Consider the following 23,174-nt stretch of genomic DNA (forward strand, 5'->3'; position numbering starts at 1 on the left):
TACCTCATGAGATTTGTAGAGCTTTCCAAGAGAGGGCTATGAAGGATACCTGTATTTAGATAAATAATATAACTCCACATCATCTCATCCTGTGGATTCTGAATAGCAGTATAACACAGCAGTTTTTTTCTTTAAAATTTCCTCATTGTGCAGATGAAAACTCTTGTGTACGACTGCAGAAATAATGGAGATAACACTGCCTAAAGCAATTGGGAGCAGCAAATATAGAATGGCAGTAACAGTCAAATACAATTCCACACAACTTTTGCAGGAGACTAGATTTAATTCGCTTTACAGGACAGTTGGCCAAACAATGACATTTATCATAAAAATATCCTCTCCATTAAGTAAATCTCATTTTTCTTTCCAAAAGAAAATTCAACATATAGCCTGAGCGTTCAGTAGCTCATTTTCATCATCCGCCCACACAGATTTTTCTTAACAGAACAAAACAATTCAGTTAAAAAAAAAAAAATGCAGACCCATGTAATGACACAGTCATATTGCTTTTGGCTATGTTAACTTAAAACCATACCAATTTAGCTACCTTTCCTTAGGTTTTATTAGAAAAAAGCAGCAGATCAACATTACAATTCAGAATCTAATCTAAATATGCACTTGACAATGAAGCACATCTGAATATGGAGTGAAAAAGGATTCCAGAAAACCTTCAGTTTTGCCAATCTCCTGCTACCCACACCATGCATCTTCTCTTCTGGCTTTCCGATGACCGAAATCAAACAGGGAACAAAAGATTTATGGCTATGAAAACAAAACCATAGTACAGTAGTATGAGTTCTGGGTGCTAGGTGTATTCCATCAAGTTAACTTACGGATTTCAAAACGTACTTAAATCTTCTGTTTGGCCATGAAAGTCCATGAAAGCTGACTGACCCAAATACAAACTGAAATGTCAGGTCTGGACAAAAAAAAAAAAAAGTTAGACAGCATGTTAACCTCCAGTTTTCAGACAGTAATAAAAAGATACAATTCCAACAGCCAAAAAATTAAAATAGAAATGTTGATCTGACATTCAAGAGCTAAGTTTATTCTTACGCTCATTTTCTTTGCGCCCAAAATTATTTGAGACCCACCAGGGAAAAAAGAAGTATTTATGGACTATCACACAATTGAAAAAAAAAGAGAATTGCGTTTTGACTTGGTTATCATCCCCCACTGAGGTATAAAATCTACATATAAATTTGATACTTCACTATAACAAATTGTACTTTTCATAGTTCTGATTTAGTTTCCATTCAACCCTGTTTACTTTTTTTTTTTTTCCTTAAACCACAGAATTCTTATTTCATGTTATTGAATCCATTTCCCAGCTCTCTGCTTATTTGTAGATCTGTATTTAGTAGTCTGGTTACCACTTCTAACCAGGAAAAAAAAAAAGTCTTGGAACTTTCTTCCTTACAACAGCACTTTCAGCAGAGGTTACTGATGTGCAAGCAAACTACGACGATATGCAGCTCCTCAGAAAGAATATTTCATTGATTATGTTTCCACTGTCCAAATGTTCTCTACGTGATTTGCTGGAAGAAACTCTTTCAATCTTGTAAACATCAGTGGGCGCAGTCTCACTAGTATATGTGGTAGTTTCACATCCTTTTACAGGAAGGCTGGTTCACAGCTACAGAAAAGCTGCAGGAGTTCTAACAGGTGGCAAACTGTGGATTCTGCAGAGAAGTTTCCTTCTGTTGCTACTTAACAGTGTAGCCAAAATATTAGCCGAGGTAGCCCAGTCAATCCTTTATTTTCTTTAGAACCTCTCAGAATATTTCTGGAAGGGTGACGTTGCGAAGTAGCCACTGCTGAGAGCGGCTGCCGTTGCAGTCTCTGATGCTGGGTACCTGGCTGTCTTCTTCGGTGGCTTTGTCCAGGCACTGATTACTGTTCACATGCAGCAGGGTTAATTTCTGGAACACGAAAAGAAACGAGTTGTACAAAATCACCAGGCAGAATCTGTTACAATTCTTCCACAAGTAAACAGGAGCTAGACAAGACCTCCCTTGCCTACTAACCCCAGAACCCAATTCTAAAGAACACCTAAGTATGTCGTTCTGTGTTGTAGGTACTAAACACATTATGTTTCCAGAACAAGAGAACAGTCTGAACTTATAAAACAATGTCCTTTGTCAAGCAATATCCACCGTTCTTTAAATAAGACTGTACTGCTTTCCTATGAAGAAAGGTTGAGGGAACTGGGCTTGTTTAGCTTGGAAAATTGAAGGCTTCAGGGAGACCTCTTCGGGCCTTCCAGTACTTGAAGGGACCGTATAAACAGGAGGGGGAACAGCTGTTTACAAGGGTGGATAGTGATAGGACAAGGGGGGGATGGTCTTAAACTAAGACAGGGGAGGTTTAGGTTAGATATTAGGAGGAAGTTTTTCCACACAGAGGGTGGTGACGCACTGGAACAGGTTGCCCAAGGAGGTTGTGGATGCTCCATCCCTGGAGGCATTCAAGGCCAGGCTGGATGTGGCTCTGGGCAGCCTGGTCTGGTGGTTGGTGACCCTGCACACAGCACGAGGGTTGAAACTGGATGATCCCTGAGGTGCTTTTCAACCCAGGCCATTCTATGATTCCATGAGTTTTCAAGTAGTTAGAATCTCAACTATGCTAAGATGTACAGCCTTGATTATTACTTATAACAGTAGTTTTCATGAGATCAGAACAAACACATTGAATTCTTTTTTCCCAGTCAGGGACACAAAACTGACCTTATATTATGTCCTTCTCAAAAACATTCACATCTATAAATACATGTATATGTACAAAATACATATATATCCTGAAAAATGCTAGTGATCTTTTATCTGGATACTACCTTCTACTTCAGAACTTGGTTACTTCATTTCAAAATAAATTAACAGATAACCATCTTTAAGCTATTTGATACTATCTGTAATTAGGCATTCGAAGATGCAACAATAAAAAAAACACAAGAAAAGAAATAAAAGCAACCAGCACTTACCCCTTCATGAATGGCTGATTATTACACAAACATATTACTGCATAATATTACTCAGTATATTCACTTCAGTTGGGTAGACTAACGATGTTAAAAAAAGAGCCAATGACTTCCAAAATTTGAATTTAAGCATTTCTAGCAACATTTGTACTCAATCACAGTATAGTTTTCAGAGCCTGTACATCACATTAATGACCAGTGGACAAGTGCACAGTGATTTCTAGATCTGTCAGTTTAACTTACACATTTTAAAATGAGTTTGCACAGTATGGAAGAGATGATTAAAATAAAGCTGTCTGAAGCATCTCTTAAACACATTAAATGTAAATGTAAAATCTCTCTTATATTTTTGGATGCTGATTTTTTAATTACAACAGCATTTCCTTTTAACCTTGTGAGACCCAAGACACCAGGTGCCGGAATTGATGACAGGAAATAATTTCCGCTATCTACGCGATCAGCAATAGATAATATTAAGGCAACCTCACCTTCACACAATATTGCGCTAACAGTTTTTCTTCAGAGGGTCTGGAAGCACACTGAAAATATTCTTCTTTTGTAAGACCTTCTCAAAAACTCACTAGGTAATTAATCAATGCAGATACCACTTGATGAATTAATGGCAAAGGGAACACAATCCTCCTAACTTTGTTTCCTGTTTTGACTGTCAAATAGCAGTCCCACAAAGGAGTTTGTTGATGCATAGGCTCATAGAAAAACAGAAGTTGTCTACTTTTAACGTCACAAGTTATTAGAAGACTTACCACTGGATCATATTCCCAAAGCTGATTTCCTTTTAGATGGTGGCACTTGAGCATTGTTACCGGGCCATTAAGTTTGGAGACATCTAAACACAAATCATCTGTTCGAATTTCTTTGTTGGCTGTATATGAGAAAACCTAGACAGAAAAATAATGACAAAAACTGAAAAAAAAAAACCAAACCCAACACAACTAAAGAATTCATGGGTACGGGACAGCAAAGGGGTGGTGGTGGTAGGAGGGAGCAGAGGGGGCAGAGGTTTGAGTGAAGGGGAACATTTGTGCATTGCTTCATTAATGCTCACTGAACTCTACTTTTCTTCATCATGTACAGAAATCATTCTACTTTTTTTAGGGGACAAATACAAACACTATGTGAATAACTTCTTCAAAATGACATTTTCAAATTGCAGGCTGTTTTCCACATAGGAACAGCACAGTCCCCAAGTCATGCAATCTTTGTATACTGGAAAAGACTTGATCAAAAATTACTAATGCAACAAATGAAAAAAAAAATGAATGTAAGAAAGTTTCAGAATTGGCACTCAAGCACACTGAAAATAACAGTTCAGGTGGAAGAAGATCACTTTATTTTGTTTTTGTTTAACTAACAATGCCAACCAACAAGTCTAACCAGGAGATGGTTTCTGAGAACCTACACAGGAGGGGAAGTGTGGCTTACAGCAGTCTCCTCCCCTTGTTTCACTTTTTACTTTGAAGTTTATCTAAATCATGCTGCAATCAGTCCTCAAAAAAATAACACGTGAGGAATCATAAACATATCTTCTCATGCATTCCCTCTTAAGGGCTGCATCTTCAAGGTTTCACACAATGTACAGCTTAAGTAAAATTTGATGATTGGTACTGAAAAATTATCCTGAGTAGAGTTTAAAATAATTCATTACTATCATTTAAAAAGTCACCTGATTTCCACCCATTCCGTGGCAGTTAAAGATCCCAACTTTTTCATTTTCTTTTCTTGCCATGTTATCCAGACATTGATTTGTTTCCACGTTTCTTATCTGGGAGTGAGAAAGAGCACATCACAAAAAGCTGTTATTTTTAAGAAAGGACTAGGCCTGTATCAAACCACACTGACACCAGTTCTCTCTGCTATACACCTACGGGTTATCAGCAAGAATTGTAAAATATATGAATGGTACTACAGTGAGAAAACACTAACCATGACTCAGACTCCCAGGCAAATGATCAAGCTGCTTTGTTACAGAGTCACGTTTCTTTGCTTTCTCTTGGAGATCTTCCCACCTTGCAGACCCTTTTTTCTCAAATTCCATTCTACAATGGAATGGACTCAATTCCACCTCCAGCCCAAAACTACCAAAAGTTTCAAAGCACTCTCCTAGGCACAGTGAGTTTAATTCCATTTGAAGTCACAGGAGACATGGTTCAATTTCTTCAGTTTTTGAGATACAGGGATTAAGACTATTACTGTGTAGTAAATACAATGAATAGCAGTCTGCTGATATCCAGATAGCAGCATGAACATCTGCTCTCTTTCATTAAATATGTTTGGTTTTTTTGTACAAATACAGTACAGAACTACTCTACAAGAGGTGCAATATTTGACTCAACATGGCTTGTAGGGAAAAGTATGTGCCTGCTTATTTAGGACAACATCATCTGTGCTACCTCTACTGTCATGTGAATTAAAGAAAAACGGAGAAATGCCCTGCAAAGCCTAAGAATTATTAGGATTTGCTGGTCACTGAAGAGGATTCTGAGGGTACAGTTCAGACTATTTATTTATTTAGCAAAGTCTTTGTTTTACTTTCTCTAATAAGTTTTGCTCTTTAAGCAAACCACTGCTCTACAGAAAGCGCTCTGTGTGTAAAGTTAACCATAACTATGCATTTCTGAATACTTCTAATGTCCTTTTCTTTGAAATTTAGCTCGGTAATAAAGAAGTGAAAATATTCCAATTACCAGCACACATAACAAAGTTTGGTTCTCTGCTTCACTGAGGTATCAGATGCACCATTTTTCAGGTGATGGGGATACACGTGCAAGTTAATTGAACTTTGCTGGAGGTTAACGTGTTTGCTTTCTCAATTCAGAATAGAAACAACTTATTATGCAACTTACTTTATAAATGGTAGACAAATATACCAGATAAAAATCTTACCTCCCCCAAAGAAAAATAATGGCGTGGAATTTGGGAATCAGGATAAACATTCTCCAGGTACCAGGAGAAAGGCTTACACTGAAGCTTGCGTCTCAATCCAAGTCGTGATGATATGTCCCCATAGTCAACTTTAGTTACTCCTGGAGGTGAAAAAAACAAAGTTGCATGTAATGGTTATGAGTGAATTGTATACAACTTCATCTAATACAAAAGTGACTGGTATAATACATTGTTTGTGTGAAAGACTTTCTAAGAAATCATCTCTACATAAAAAAAAACCCTTTTTAAATATAGCAGTATGTTTCTTATACTTATCGCAGAAGACAAGTTAATCACTACTTGTGACTTCTTTCTCCCTGTAATTATACAAAAGGTGGAATCACTACCTCTGTATTATGCATGACAATTTTCTGCCTGGGGTTTGTGGAAGAATTTGAATGCTACAGCTTACTAAGTTATCAGAAGAAAGAGGCTGAAACGTATAGTTACTAACGCCATTCTACTCCCGTTATCAACAGGGGTGCATATCTATGTAGTATAACATAGCAATTTCCTTCTGCAAAGCAAGGAGAATTGCATTTTAATTTAATTCTGTAAGCCAGGTATCACCTGCTGGATTCGTCATCGTTTATCTAACTGCATAAAGGCAGCCTTCGTACAGAGAGCTAAGCCCTTAATTCAGTATTTGTTCAATAAAAAAGCAGCAGTTGCAGGAATTGTGTTCACCATTAGGCCTGCTATTCATTTCTGTAGCATTTTGCCTGTCTTTATTCTCTTTTGTCTCTCGTTTATCAAAGTGCTCCATTCTTCTTCTATCTACCCATCCCTTTATAGTAGTTCTAATTCCTTCTGAAAATTAAGTCGTTCAAATCCCATCTGAAAATGGGATGAGAAAGGTATGCACACTCAGTAAGTCCTTTTTTACTACACCAGAATTAAGCACCGTAGTTATTAGCATTTTAATAATATTAAAGTTAGAATAATTTCTAGCTATTTCACATTCTATTCGTATTTTCCACACTACACTCCAACCACTCAGGCTGAAAAGATATATTACCAAATATATTACAAAAAAGCACCCTCCCCAGACCACAAATATGGCTCAATTGACCACTGTGCCTAAAGACCTCCTCCATATATTTTTCAGAAATATCTGCACTTAGAGGACCGTAAGTTACCTCAGGAATTGCTGACCTTTTGAAGCTAAGTCTGCAATATTTTGCAGCTGATACATCATGTTATTAAATCGACCTGCCAGCAGATGGTGTAATTCTACTCAATTAAGACAGATACCTGAATAATTTCAGCTGCTTGTAAACATCAGTAAAAATCTAATTTCAGTATTCTAGAAACAGGAAAATTCTAAGTCAGGATCACTGAACTGAAAACTTCAGAGAAAACCTTTCTGACTTTTGAGAAAGCATTCTGGAGAACTACACTAGTAAGGGGGAAAATGAGTGAAACCTTGTTTTTTAATAGAACCGTGAATAATGTGAATGAAAACTAAATAAATGTACATCAAAAAATAAGCAAAAAAAACACAACATAAAAAACTCCAGAACACTACCCTCTCTGAGCCAAAGTGAAGCTATCCTGTACACCAAAATGAGTACTCTCTCAAGACACTGTAGAGTAAGTAAAGAAAAGCTGCAGTTCCTCATCTTTCAGTCACGACAAGTGAAGTGGATGGATGAAACGGCCATCACGTCACTCTTGGAAGAACATTACAACATTCAAAACTTATTCATCAACAGAGTTTGCTACAATGACCTGCAGAAAAGAATAGTTAGGGCTCTGTCACTTCAAAAATGGCATGAGGACTGAAGTCACGACCATAAAGAATTAAAAAGTGACACCTAATAGTTTACAAATGTATTATTTCTGAAAGTAATTTTAAATGTCACTACATAAAAGAGATGTGCCAGCTGATTTTCGCTCCGTTACACTGAAATAAAAGGTGTGGGTTACATCCATTATAACCACTTTTAGAGGGACGGAACTAAAAAGCAAACCAACCAGCCAACAAAGTACTCTGAAGTCACGTCCACACAAAGTCACCTGCTGGCACACTGACCTAAGCACTGGATAGCTGAAGAAGTACAGTTTGCCTTAGGGGTGGTCTTTAACAAGGCCAAATTGCTTTGCTTTCCAAGTGAGGTATCAATCTCATAGCTGCTTCCAGTTCCCTGTCTGCATTATTATTATTCTCATCTAGCTGGAGTATCCCTATTTACACTATACAGCACAGCAACTAATGGTTAACAGTTATTTGGGGAAGAAATAGAAGCAAACAAGGAAAACTGCAGAATACAAATTCTATCAAAAATTAAAGGCATTTCTGAACCACTATTTTCTGCACACACAGGTAAGAATTTAAATACGCAGTCGAGTCTTACATATGCCTTCCAGTGTTTTCATACTTGTTTTTAAAGGCTCAGCTAAAAAATATATATATTAAAACCACAAAACCAGAATGAGGTCAGATCTTCCTCCTGGCACTCTACTATGCCAGACTGTACAGGTAGGTATATAATGAGGAAGACAATCATGTGCATCACTTGTTTTTCCAAATACTTAGGTTTTGTTCATGAATACAGTGTTAACAGTACTTACTATTGTCCATACTTGACCACGGTTTTTGCTTTCCTCCCCCAGAAACACAAAAACAAACGAAAACACCATAAAGTTTATTTTATTATAAAGTCTGGATCTTCCTGGTTCTTATTATTACTCAGCTTATTCTGTTTCTTATTATTACTCAGCTTGCTGTTAGCTGTGACAAATACGCTTTTTCGCAAATGCACTTAAAGGCACACTCAGATAAATACTGATAGAGTGAGCACATATCAAATAATTCAAAACCACCACACTTGGAAAAAAAAAGTTATCAATTTGACAAATCCAGACTTCTCACCCAAGCAGGCATTTCTGTAATTTGGTTACTAAGCACGAGAAGAAAGAGTTAGAAGCTACTCAATGCTATCACTATTTTCTGGAAAATAAAATCTATTTTTGAGAGAAAATCCCTACACTTTCCAGTAGACTGGGAAGGGAGAGAAGAGTCTTACAAAACCATTTCAAAACTACCAACTCCTCCACTATCCTTACAATATATGAATACAAATCGCCTACCACTTTCACATACGTATAACGATGTCTAGCAGTAGAATACTCCATCAGAAGGTTAATTTTCCTTTTGCCAACTCATGAATACTTAAGCTTTTCAGTGGCCATGTTGCAATAGTTCTGCCATCCTCAAAATTTCAAGAGAACTGAAGATCTGCTTGCCAAGTTCAATGTGGCAATATATTCATGCTAAACTGCTTTGAAAGATGAGAAGCATGATGTTTTCATCATGATTATAAACCACTCCATCATTTTCAAAAGCACAGTAAGAAAGCTGTTTCTTTCAAAACCAGGCTTCTGTTGGAAAAAATAGAAGAACCTCACAGAACTCCTTTTTCGTCAGTATTATAAAACTCAATAAGCAGTAATCATTTGAAACCAATTCACACAGTCACATATTTGCATCTCCAGTTAATGCCAATAGGAAATACTGGCTGAAAACTGCAACATACAGAACCATTCCATTCATACTTTCAGCATAGGTTTAGGCACATCACAAAGACCTACCGCCATTGACTCAGTCTCCCCATCACCCATAAACAGAAATCTCATCCCAGACTTATGATGTTTGGCTAAAGATAAGCATACATAGTGATGAAAAACCAGGCGTACTGATCCAGTTCTCAGGATAACAACCATGTCTGTCAGACAGTTCCTGTTTATGTAATTCTACAGAACTGCCAATTGCTCTGGTATAATCAAAAAATCAAAACTTTTGGTCAACAAGAAGATTAATTTCCATTCACACTAGGAGGCTCTCCCCAGGGTCATTAAAGCTGCTTGTTGGGATGTCTTCAGTGTACAAGTGGGGGTACAAGAGGTTGCTGAATGACAGCCATGTACGCTGAGACCAAGAGGCCGCAGGTCCAAGATGGAACCCTGACTCATGTAGTTTTAGGCTGTGTGACTTTCTTGTGTAATCTGTGTTTCACCTTTAAAATGAGGATAGCAACAAACACCGTAACTGCCAGTTTGCAATTAATTAGTAGCTACAAGAAGGTAGCTGTGGTAAGCCAACCTAACACTTTGGAGCTGCTGCTGCAAAAAGGGCATTTTCCTTGCTCAGCTTCAGACTGCTGCTGCGCTTCCTGTGCTGACACAGGTGCTAATTTAACCAGCAGAAAGACAGCCTACAGAGTAAAAGGTCCCAAAGAGTTCAGTAAGTAAAACCAGCTGACATACATGAACAATCAACAAGCAAAGGGAATAAGGCACCATCCTTGCAGCAAGCTGTTAAACTGACACTGCCATCTCAGGAAGCCCTGCCCTTGGACAATCCTGTCACCATATTTTGGACTACAGAGAATGAAGAAAGTGCAAGTCTAGAAATCAGAGAGAGGTGGCAAAATCCGCAGCACAGGCTGACGGGAGCCAGGCAATTCACCTGCATACGCAGGATTCCAACAGGAAATGGTCTGTGAAACAGCACCCTGCTGCAGCACACAGCTGTAAGAAAAGCTGTAGGCTAATGCAGAACAACCGCAACAGTTAGTGCCATTAATGCTGCACAGAATAGCTGCTGTGTGCAAAGAGACAGGCTGGATTTTGGCTGAGCAGCATTCGCTGCAACACTGTCCTGCCCCGCTTCCATCTGTACTTGTCTACTTCTAAGCAGAAAGATGGCTTCTAAAATGCATGAAAGCTTCCAACTGAAGTAGTTCCTATTAGGCAGTATTTATTAGAGGGGAAAAAAGATTAAAGGCTTACTTTTCAAGAGTATAGCTTTCTACTTAACTACATCAACAGTAAAAAGTCTCTGGAGTTCCTATCCATCAAATAGTATGGCATTTCCTTCCAGACAGTTCAGATCATGTGAAACGGGAAAGCTACCTGAGAATCTTAGGTTTGCATCCCTCTGTGGTTCCCTCTCCCAGGGAAGCAGAAAAGAAAGGATATAAAAGGAGGAGAAAAAATTCTTGTTAATTTGACTTAACCCACGTCTGCCAGTACATTACCTCCTTCAAAATCCAATTTCCTCATCCATAACAAGAAAAACACAGGCGTACAGAGGTTTGCTCATTTATTTCTCATACATACCCAGGCTTGCAAGCTAACATCAGCTTAAAAATTCTCGTCTTGTTCCTTCCAAGAAGCTGTGACACTGTCACAGTAATACTGAAAGTACACACTGCACTAACAGAGAGTTTCACAGCCTGTACAGTCTGCCAGAGAGTCACTACATCATCATTCTGCAAGAACTAAGCATTTCGTTTTTATATAAGAAGGATACTTGAAAACTGAGAGTATGGCAAAATGAGTTAATGTAGAAGAAACTCACTGAGTTGGCTTAGAAATATGTTCTGAAAATTCAAGGCAGTATTTGCTGTCAACAGGTAAAACCAGCAGTCTGCTTAACTCAGGTTAAGATAGAGATAACGGAATAATACAGGTAAGGGGTTTGTGAACTTCCCCAAATAATAATCCGTTCTAATTATTAGCTTCTGGTTCTGACAACATGCATGGATTTGGAGGGGAGGGAAGAAGATATGAGCAGCACTGAGTGCAATCTCTCGGTTCATTCTCTAAACAGTAAACATTGCATCACAGCTAGAAGGGAGCTGCAGTACAAACCGTTGTTTTTCACAGCCTTGGTAGCAAACCAATTTCAGAATAACACAACAGATTAAGGTAACGCGGCCCTATGATTCTTGAAACGCTTGGAAATTCCAGTGTCAAACTTCAGTGTGGTGTCAAAGGGATATGGGTACACAAATGAGACTGTGCCAGTTGGCTGGTGCAGGTGCTCTCAGAGCAACTTAGAGCTCTTGGCAAGAACACATCCACCAATCATGCAGGTTATCAGCATAAGACGAACAGTGTAGGCATGTATCTTTCAAAAGAAGAGAATATACAGTGCAACTACAGAGAACTGCTGAAGTTACTTTCACCATTTCAAAACTTTTATTCACATGCTATTTTAAATGTATTTTTTTTAGTAACTTTTCTCCAACAGGAGAATGCATGCACAGACACAATGCTGTAAACCCATGAAAGGAAGCTGTATCAAAACAATAGTCCTAAATGAAAACACCAACTCCTTTTGTAGCTTATGGCTATCTCACGAAAAGAGGGACTACAAAGATCCTATATAAAATAACACAGTGTTACCATTATGTTGACTAATTCAGCTTTGTTTTCAAGAGCTTAGGTGCTCTCACTCAGTCAAAAAAAATCTAGCTTGGCATGGATGCAAAAAAACAATCTTAGCCAAAATTAATTGCAGTTATTTATATACAACTTATCTGAAAGACCTATTTATACATGTGATGTTTGAATTCATAATTCTTAATTAATAACACAGGAGAGTTGCCTGATTGTGATTTCACCTAAAAGGCTTTGACTAGTACCGAATTACAAAATTAATTACAAAAATGGAATTTAAAAAAAAAAAACCTTACTCCTAATCAAGTAATGCATTCTATTAAGAAACAAAAGTATAAAGCAGCGTGATCACCTGTTCTCACAAGTATTCTCAAAGCCCGTAATCTAAATTTGACATTGTTCAGACTCCTACTACATTTTATTACAGTTTTTACATTTCAAAACTAATGCAAGTTTAATAAGCAAGTCATAAGGGAATAGCAGCTGTAAAGATAGCTATTTGGAAAAGCAAATTTAGTATATAAAACCACTGCTCAGTATTTGAAGTTGAATGCCTCTAATGCCTCAAATAGTTGTCAGTGTCTGTTGCTTTCTAAAGTTTGTCTTTTGTTTAAAAAGACAAACAAAAAATGATGTGGAGTGGAAGGTAATAATTCAGTATTTCCCAGGCTTCTTTTCTTTTCCTGAAAATTTCTCCTCATGGAAAATCTGAGTTCATAGAAAATTTGCTCTCACATTAGACATTCTCTTGCTCTGTTAACATTCATTTTAAGAAAGATAATTTGTACTATCACAGTCAAATATCTTGGCCACTTTGTCCCCACACTGGTTCACCACGTGCAATCTCTACCAAGCCAGATGATGTTAAATTTTTCCCCTCCTGCTACAGGAATTCACTTACATGCATTCTGATTGATTCAACCTGGAATGCCCACAACACAAAAGCCAGAGGCCAAACTCCATAACGTTATGAGATGCATTTGGACAGCTAGCTTTTAGCACTACGGTTGAACTCTGATGTTCTACTGAGCTTTAACTCCACCGCACAGGAAGCTCATTCATAAGTCATGCTCACATTTCAAGAAAAAAAGAAAGACTTCAAAGTTTTCAGGGTACATCTCTGGATACGCTAATAACATCATGTTTTAATTAAAGTTGTCCTTTTTGTACATCTTCTGTGAGTTTCGTTTCATGAAATTAAAAGAAATAACATTAGCTAGATACTCATAATTTTCATGTTTGATTTTTTTTCCCCAGCAGTAATCCATTTTAACTCTTATCAGATATTTCTTCTCATAACCAAAGACTTGCTCACCTGGGGAAATGATATAAAAAAAGTTTTTGAATTCATCCATCCAGACTTCTGCAAGCCGTCTGTTATTTTTGTTGATTATCTGCCCTGTACCTCCTGGAAAAGTATATGGTGTTGCTTTTCTGAACACATGCCCGACATGTGAACAAGTTACAATTTCCAAAGTGCCACCACACTGCCAAATCTGAAAGTGAAAGCACAGTTACTGCATGGTTTAAATGGCTAAAAAATGTTTTAAAATGTTAATTATTTACTGTTAGTCAATTTGGAGAAAAGTTAGTTGATATGTAGAACATGAAAATATTATATGAAAGAGAAAAGTACGTTTGTTTTCTGCTCAACAGGTAAGGATGCTCAAAAGCCTAAGTAGGATAGCATAAGGAGAAGTATATCAGGCCCCACAGCATGAGATTACTTCAGAGAACCAGGCCAGCTGGACAGCAAAGGAACGAAAGCGTTCACATGAATCACAGGAAAGTAACAGGTGGTGATCTGTTCATGAAGTCCATTATAAAAAAGATTCCCCACGTAAAAACAACATACATTTCCCAAGTAACATTTCTGAAAATATTTCCACTTTCATTTTGGAACCACTTATTTGTTCTGAGCTGACAAATAAAACAAAAGGTAACGGTGCTGTTTAGTAGGAAGGAAAGTGAGGACAATGCTGGTTAGGTCCACAACCAAATGAAAGCAGGCAATCTTTAATTAAGGTAGGTCACAAGAAGAAGAGAAATCAACAGGGCCACTCATGTTTCACTGATGTCCTAAACCATACATTGACAGTATTACCCTTAACTTACACTCCAAGTAGATTTTCTAACTGAATTCCTTGTAAAAAAACAAAAAACAACAACAACAAAAAACCACCTGTATTTATCCACAATAAACACTCCAATTCCATTTTTGTCACAAGACTGTCAACTATTCATCATACACTTTTTGTCACTGACAGGTACAGTTTTTGCACATCTCCACCGGAGGAACTTGACAGGAAGAATACTACTAGCTGCAAAAGGAGAGGACCCTGTCACTGTCATCTGGTCTGTATTTTACAGAATGTGAGACGTACTGTCAGTAATAACACACCAAGCAGAGATGAGCTTTTACCTACCCTGAAAGAAATTTCTAAGTTTTCTCCACCCCAAATATCCATTCCAGCATCATACGTTCCAATTTCCTGAAAGTAATCTCTGTCTATTGAAAAAAGACCTCCTGCCATTGTAGGCGTCCTGAAAAAAGAAAAGAAAAGAAATAAGCATCAGTCATTATAAAGACATACTTAAATACATTTCACATCTACATTGACAAAATGGCTTTTTATTTCTGCAGCTCAGAACACGCTCCTTCTCACGAGGCTTCTGTCCAAATGCAGTTACCATTGATGTATTTGCTAGCTCAACACTTTCTGGAGAAGGAAGCAGTTACTGACAGTTCTCACTGTTTCCTCACTTCAAGTTTGACTTTGAATAGAGAAATGGCTGCTAATAAGCTGCTGCCATTCCTGCAGGAGACTTCTGCCTCAAGTGATGGTAATTTTTAGAAAAGAGAAATTGGTTTCTTACAAGAAATACACACGTCTGTCAACTACTCTTCAAGAATTACAAGAGGCCAAGAAGTAGTCTGCGTGCTTTCACTATTACTACTTTATACAAGGAAGTTGTACAATCAGGGTTATGTCCAGATTTTCTACACTAGCTCCTTACTAGTAGGAAGTAAAGAAAGAATGCTAATTTCTCATACTTTAGCAAAACTTCCCAAATTTCATTTTTTTTTAGTCAACAAACACACAATACATAAGCTACACATTCGCCTGCTGATATAATTTTATAGTTCAAGTCTACAAATGACATACTTTTCTAGCATAAATGATTTTCTACCACTAGTCATTCTTCTGAAAAACGTCATGCTTTTTCTGAAAGACACGTTAAATATAAGTTAGGTGGTCTCAAACTAACTATAATTTGCGTGGCTTTTTCCATTAAAATGGATATTGGGTAAAAAAAATAATCCATTAACCACATCCTGAGAACACCCTTTGATTTCTTCATAATAAAGCACAAACAAAAAATACCAGAGATCACATCTTCAACCTTATATTAAGTTAATATTGCCCACTTTTCTGAGTGTTAATGTGAGGAAGCGTGAATTTGGAGTTGTGTTAAAGTATATATTACACTCAAGTTATATGTATTCCTCATTATCTTTGCAAATATGACACACCAGAATAAATTTCCCTCCCTTTCATGCATTTGTAATACGTTTACATACATTCACACAAGTATACACACATAGGCTGCTCTGGAAGTAACGCTTCCTATTTATTTCTATAGAAACTACCCCAGATAGAAAGAGCACAATAACACTACTTGATAGAGCAAATTCTCAGCTACAACACTGTTTTCCAATGCAATTATCACCATCAGCTACCCATTTTTGTCAGCGATGGACAAGAGCCTGCATATCACACTTGTAACAACCTTCATGAGAAGACGTGACCTCAGCTGCTCTGACCGTGTCATTACTAGGAAAACATTGCTCACACAGTCCACCTTTCATCGGCCCAAAAAGGTCAAGGTTAGAAGGCACCGAATCTGAACTATATGGTGAGTGTGGTACAACAGTCCATTTCAAGGCTGGCAATGTGCTCCTTGGTCTTCAAACTGGTATGAAAACTGGCATTTCTGTGGTGGAAGAGTAAGGTTGTCTTCTTCTCCAGACTGACACTGGAAGTTCAAGCCTTCAGCGTAGTCAGCATCACAATGACCACTAGGTCAGAGCTGATGGCTTATCCGGGTTCCAGGAAATCCAAAAGGACCTCTTTCCTCTCTCAGAAGACACTGCACGCACTGAGGGATGCAACTTGAACTTTTCCTCTGATTAGTGATTCACATCTTGCCACTTTATGGACTGCCATTTTGACTCTGGTTTGTAGTGGTGACACTATGTCTCATCACTGGTAACGATGCAATCCACGAAACTGTCACCTTCTGCCTCATACTGGTTCAACAGACTCTGACAAACTTTCATATGGTGTTATTTCTGCTCCTCTGTGAGTATCATGGGATCCACCTGGTGCAAACTTTGCAATATTCAAACATTGCCATCATCATTTCCAATGCACTGAAGCTCTGTACACAGCTCCCTGATTGTAATCTGCTGATCTGTGTGGATGAGCTGATTGAGATGTCCTCCATTTCATGGTGCAACAGCTGTCCATGGTCATCGTGAACATGGCTTGTCTTTCATGCTACTGTTGCTACTGCTGAAATGCACCCCTTACTGCCTCACTGTACTCATGTCCGCTGTTTGGTCTCCACAAATGTTTGTCAAGTGTCTGTGAATGTCAGCGGGTGCAATTTTTTACTGCATGAAGGAATTCAATTCTGTATCTTTGCTTCATACACACTTCTGTGTCAAACATCAGTTTGTCAGACTGCCTCCCTCTGCTGGCACTTGTCTCAAGGCAACAAAATTTAATGAAATATTGTCAGGAAGGTTCAATCTCTACTGTCATAGTACCAACATCCACCTCTGACACTGAGGTCCAACATAATAAAAAACAGGATGCATTACTTTCAGAGCAACCCTCACAGACACCAACAAGAAATAAAAATTAGTACATATTCAAAATACTGTTTATTCTCTTAGAGAAAAAAGATAAGGCATTGCTTCAATAAAAATAGATGCATCAGAAAAACTAGCAAAAAGCTAGCAGTTAGCTGGTAATTAGCAAAAAACATAGAAATAGTTCTACAGTGACATACCAATAGCTTTCTTCATTCCTTTCAAAAGTTACAAAAAGCCGATTCATGTAAAATAACCTTTATGCTGTTCCTTCAAATAGATCAAAATATTGCAACAACAAAATTAATTGCCTACCTGTATACAAGATTAATCCAAAAAGAACATCAGATGAACATTTTAACCAATTTAATAATTACCTAACAGGAAGAGTTCGATCTCCTTTCCGTCGATCCATCTCTCTCTGAGGAACCGGATACCAACGAAAATTCAACTTCCAGTTGAAACCACCATAGGTCATATCAGAACCTGCCATGTATTCAAAGGTGTCATCACTAATAACATCAATGATGGGACACACGACTGTTCTCCTAGAAAGAAGAAAGAACCAAAATCTGTTAGCACAAACTTCAGAAAAAGGTTTGTAGTTTCCTTTTTTAAACTCCATTTTTAACAAGTACTAAGTTTAAAATTTCGAATGCCATTTCTCAGCAGTACACAATAGATTAACTACCAGAATGATATCAAGCTCTATCTTGCTAATTTAAAATAACTCGTCCAAATGAAAATGTGTTTTTCTGACCCAACTTCGGCAATACTAGCTTTAAAAACAATAGCATATGCATTACTATCAGTAATAATTAATCACCTTCTGCAGATGGAAAAAACTGATCATAGTTTTCTCAATGACAAACAGTGACTGTATGTAAAAGAAGCTTTGGTTTCTAGTTAAGTAGTCAAAATAACTTGCATGTTTTTAAATTAAGACTCAAGTTATTAGCCCTGGGGAAGTATTTTAGTATGCCATCAAGACTAAGAAATGAGCTACCACATCAAAATAGGCAGAAAGAGGCTTCACTGTCTACTGTTCTGACATCATTAAGGCATAAATATACTCAGAGATAATAATTCTAATCATCTTAAAGATACTGAAATAACTGTCCTCAAGTAGGCTTCCACTCATGGAAAGCTCTGCAACTAAGTTCAAAGAACCCATTTAGTTAGGCTATTTGCACAAATTGAAACAATAATTTACATACATCTCACAAAAATGTTAACTTAAAGGTTGATATTGTGTCTTTGTATAGCTCTGTACAAAGGCTCTTTAATAGCTGCAGCTTTTTCATCATATGATATTTTGTAACATGAAAACATACATGAATTTTACCTATATCCATAAGAACAAAAATGAGATATGTAACACTATCCACAGATCATTCACAACCCATATTATGAAACAAAGAAGTCATGAGAACCTGAATACAGTAAACTTGAGAGATACTTCTAGTTACAGAATCATAGAATAGAATCACAGAATGGTTTGGATTGGAAGGGACCTTTAAGATTATCCAGTACCAACCACCTGCTAGAGGCGGGGACATTTCCGTCTAGACCAGGTTGCTCGAAACCCCATCCATCCTGGCCTTGAATGCTGCCAGGGAGGGGCCATCCACAACCTCACTGGGCAATCTATTCCAGTGTTTCACCACCCTCACAGTAAAGAATTTCTTCCTATTATCTAGTCTAAATCTACCCTCTTACAGTTCAATACAATTTCCCCTCATCCTGTCGCTACCTGCCCTTATAAAAAACTTACCTTGTTGTGACCAGGGCCTCCATTTCATCTTTAAGAATATCTTCCCAAATTCACAAAGGAGTAAGCCAGGTAAAAGAGCTCAAATTCCACTACTCTCCACCCCATTCATACTCAGGTCTCCCAGATTTTAAATACGTTAGCTCACACGTTCCAATAGAAGCTTCATTTTAAACCATGTCTCACCTCTCAAAAGCAGTTCTGAATTAGCCTTTTATCCTTACACCAATGCGGAATACAGGACTTACTTGTCCTTTCAGAAAGTAGATATTTCCTTTTAGGTTACATCATAGTACTTAGAAATGTCTTAAAAACCTTAAAAAAAACAATGATGGACCAACAGATGGATAATTACCTGTCAGCTTTGATCCTTGCCAGCAGAGGTTCAAGCCAGCCTACTGTACATTCACAATGAGCATCTAAGAAGGTGATGACCTGGCCTTTGGAAGCGGCAGCCCCCTTTAATCTAGCTCTGATCAAACCAGAGCGCTGTTCCATTCGAATCACATGGACAGGTACTTTTAATTTTTTTACATAGCTCTCCAGTGGTCTTTTCAGAAAGTCTGTGAGGAAAAAAAAAAAAAAAAAAAAAAAAGTCAAACAGATGGAAACTGTCAGTTACAAAGTACAGCTTCTTTTTCCCCTTTGTTTTTGACGAAGAGAGTTGAAAGAAGGTACTTCCTTGCTTCTCTATCTTTTTTCTCTTTTCTCAGCTAGTTTACTCTGCTGCTTATTCTCCACTTTGTACTAAGCCCTTCTCCCTGCCCCCTCCCCCCATGCATTTCAATTGCTAGAGCAGGAAGTTCCTTCTCTTCATTCTGTCATCACGGGAAACAAAAATGGAGAGCGTAGAATGCTTACATAAAAATATGATGGGATAGTCAAGGTTTTATTATGGAATAAATGTATGCATACATATTCTTGGGCGTAAAATTATCCATCACGAGAGTAACAAAAATGAGCCAACTAGCTGAACTATTTATCTCCTACCATAATGTAACTTACTGATAATTTCTTTGCAGAGTTTGAAATATGACCAAGTGCATTTTTCAATTCTGCTTTCTCCACATTTGTCTGGCTAAGATCTCTAAGTTATCACTATAACTCCTAAAAACAAAAATGAAGACAATCATCAGCTGTATGTCAGTGAGCATCTATATCACAAACAAACCTGCTTATCTGAGGATCAAGTTAATTAAAATACAACAGCCATAACTAACTAGTGACTAATAAATGCTTGTAAATTCAAAATTTACTGCAGTATAAACAGCTGTCAAATTTCTCGCTGCTTGGCACAGCCTTTGTCCATCATGGACAATTAGGCTACAAAAAATAATAAGGAAGAACAAAGAACTGAGGGGAAAAAAGCAATTAATAGCCATATAAACTTGTGTAATAACGTTGAACAGATTTGAAATCCGTATTACAGGCAAAGTAAGTACTCTTATAAAACACAGCTACCAAAGGTGTTACATGATACATTCAAAGCGTGTGAGCGTTGTAGTACAACAGTCCTTCACGAAAGAATGTGTGCGACACTGGAGGGAGAAAAAGCACGGCATGAACTCTCGGGCTGTCTCGTAAACCTCACGAGGCAGGGCTGACCCGAGGATGATTACCATTCCTCACTATTGCTCTGGTGAGCTAATTCCCGCCTCATTTTTCCCTTCCCATTGTTGGACTGTCACTAAAACCCACAGAAATAAGTTCTGACACATCTTGGACGCTGAGCTGTGCTGAAAGAGTTGGAAAGATCTTAAATATTTGTCTCCAGAGAAACTCACTACAAGTTAATTTTTTATTGTGCATGTTAACAGAGATTCAAAGGAATGTTTAGTAGTAAAAAAAAAAAGAGAAGTAAAAACCCATTTTCACATCTGAAAATTTTGCAGGCCTGTCAGGGTTAAGCACACATCATTTGACTGACGTGGCCTGTATCAAATTAATTTCGCTTCTTACTACGTAGCTTCCCAAAGCCACCAATTTAAGAGACTAGCATTGTGGAACTACTTACAGTTTCATGTATATGTGTATATATGTGTATATACATGATTACACAGATAACACGATAGAGAAGCATTTCTCTCTATGTTTATCTGACAGTCAGAAAACGTTCCTCCACACATCGAAAAATCACTTGAATAATCTCTTAATGCATTTTGGCCTACTAGAAATGTTAAGCTTTAGAGGTAACTTTATATGCAAACCAAGTGGCTATACTTACACTAAATCCTACGTTAAACACCCAAATGAAAACATTTATGCACTACAGCGTCAGATGTTCAGGAGTGACCTGGGATGACAGCTGAGTAGGTTTTTAGCATTGCCTCATGTACTTTAAGCAGAGGGTGAGGTTTGACAATACTTGCAAAAAACCTCTCGTATCAGAGACAAAACTTTCTGCTGGATATTCCTCTTCTGTTTTCTCTATCAAAATACGAATAATTTTACTTATTGCTATGGATTGTTTAAAGAGCATCTTCTACAGCAGTACTGGAACTAAGAAAGCCAAGATGACAAATAAAAGCAAATCTATTCAGTTAAAGCCAATAAGTGTGCAAATTGAAAAATAATTGGACAATTCTATTACTGAGTCACACCTTCATGAGCACAAACTAAACACTAAGCTTCAAACTAAATATTTTTATTAAGCTGCAATACAGACTTACAGATTTTTATACACAGGTATAAGAAGCACAAATACTTTGAAGACATCATTTTCAGACATTTAGTTTTAAATCCATTGCTTTGATATGCATCTGTATCATTAGCTTCTGTGGCTGTTTTCTGCCCTGATGTAATCTGCCTTGCACACTGTGCCATTCAGTACTCGACCTAGTTTTAATACTGACTACTTCTGATTTCTTCTGTTAACGTTGTTTTGTAAAGTAGTTAACAAAGATTAATACTTGAAAACAAAATACTCAATTCTGATCAGCAACTAGAGAAGAAATGTTACAGCTATGCCTTGTTTCTCCAAAGGTTTTTTTGCAGTGTAAATAATTGTGTGATATTATGCAAATTCATTCTTCTAAGAGCTTGACACTGGCAGGTACAAAGTGTGCTTCAGGCAGACTGAATGCTTACTTCATTCCAATTAAATCGACTCTGATGTTAGAATTCAAAATACACTACCCAGGCTGAACAGTTTTCTTTTCCTGGAAAAAAGTCTGCCGTTTTAATTCAGCTCAAACAGAATATGTAAGTAGCATATGCTAAAGCCTTCATATTTTCAGGCATCACATCCCTTCGGTTTTATTTAATGTAGAAGAACATTTGCTGGAAACGTGGTAAGTTTTTGGAAAATAAAGCATAAAAAAAAACAAAACAGCTTTCAGGAACTGTTGAAAATAACTGTAAAGAAAAAGTGCCAAAATGATCACAGATTTCAAAACTAAAGATGCTCAATAACATCACCAAAAAATAAATAAAAATCTGAAATGTTACGTCTTTCAGCCTAGAATTATCTTTATTTTGTTACTTACCTCAAACAAGTCAGGAACACAAAAGTTACCCTTAAAATGCCATTTTTAAAGTGAATTATAATTCTACTTCACAATGAGGACACGGCCAGTGCTAAATACAATTTTTGGTTGCTGTTACTGTTGTTGCTTATTAAATAGAAATTAAAGAGACAAAACATAAGAAATATCTGCCTACACTACTTTAATATTAGCTTACTCTATTTCTAGGTCACATTGAAAGCTGACCTGTCACTATTAATCATTAGCAAAGATATGAATTATTGAAAGGGACTGTGTAGATAAATGAAACAGAGCAGATTTGCACTACACTTTGTTTTTCCAGCATGAGTCTGAGCATAAGAGCCAACCAACCAAAACAGTACTCCCTCTATTTCATTAAGGAAACCTGTACCTGCACAATAACCTGATTATAGACACTCAAAACCCAAATATCAGCATCTGTGTTTCCCAGGAATAATCCTCAGAGTGGTGAGCAGTTTCAAAAGGAAGGTGGAACAAGAGCTTTAATAACTACAAGAAATTGAGGGGTGTCGGTACCAATTCTCTCCAAGTGAAAACAGTGAAAATTTGACCCTTCTAAAAGCTAAAAAGTTAATCACAACTCCCATCCCATCTGGAACACATTCATGTGGTAGCTCTGCCCTTTGCATAGGCATTCCTTCTCTTCTACCAGGGTGTAATTGTCCTTCAAGTCTGTTGCTTTTTCCAAATTGCAGCAGAATTTGTTGAAGAGGCTAACACTAGTATCAGGTGAAAGAGCAAGTGTGAACAAGAAGTAAGGAACACAACCTGAGTGCATAAACAATGCATCCCTAGGTGAACAGCCTGGTCACAACTCATCGAACTGGTATTATCTCTCTTTCCCTTGTTCACCTTCTTCACAGCCAGCTGTTCACTAGACCTACATGGCCTGGAATTGGTCAGGCAATT

The 23,174-nt window shown here is 37.5% G+C and overlaps 1 protein-coding gene across 4 annotated transcripts in view; it reads right to left on the reverse strand.

The window, feature by feature from the left end:
• Positions 1-263: 263 nt before the first annotated feature.
• GALNT1 (polypeptide N-acetylgalactosaminyltransferase 1) overlaps positions 264-23,174 on the reverse strand; it is a 74,641-nt gene continuing 51,730 nt past the window's right edge. For all 4 annotated transcript variants that reach the window (XM_015282326.3, NM_001006381.2, XM_046924528.1 and 1 more), the window contains 8 exons: positions 19,115-19,322; positions 17,366-17,536; positions 14,536-14,653; positions 13,425-13,605; positions 5,882-6,021; positions 4,662-4,760; positions 3,742-3,876; positions 264-1,922 (listed from right to left, as the gene is read on the reverse strand). In XM_015282326.3, coding sequence (XP_015137812.1) covers positions 1,776-1,922; positions 3,742-3,876; positions 4,662-4,760; positions 5,882-6,021; positions 13,425-13,605; positions 14,536-14,653; positions 17,366-17,536; positions 19,115-19,322 — 1,199 coding nt within the window. In that variant the 3' untranslated portion in view covers positions 264-1,775. The remainder of the gene's footprint in view (positions 1,923-3,741; positions 3,877-4,661; positions 4,761-5,881; positions 6,022-13,424; positions 13,606-14,535; positions 14,654-17,365; positions 17,537-19,114; positions 19,323-23,174) is intronic.

This window comes from Gallus gallus, chromosome 2 (assembly GCF_016699485.2).
Source record: "Gallus gallus isolate bGalGal1 chromosome 2, bGalGal1.mat.broiler.GRCg7b, whole genome shotgun sequence".
In the NCBI taxonomy this organism is placed as follows: Eukaryota; Metazoa; Chordata; class Aves; order Galliformes; family Phasianidae; genus Gallus; species Gallus gallus.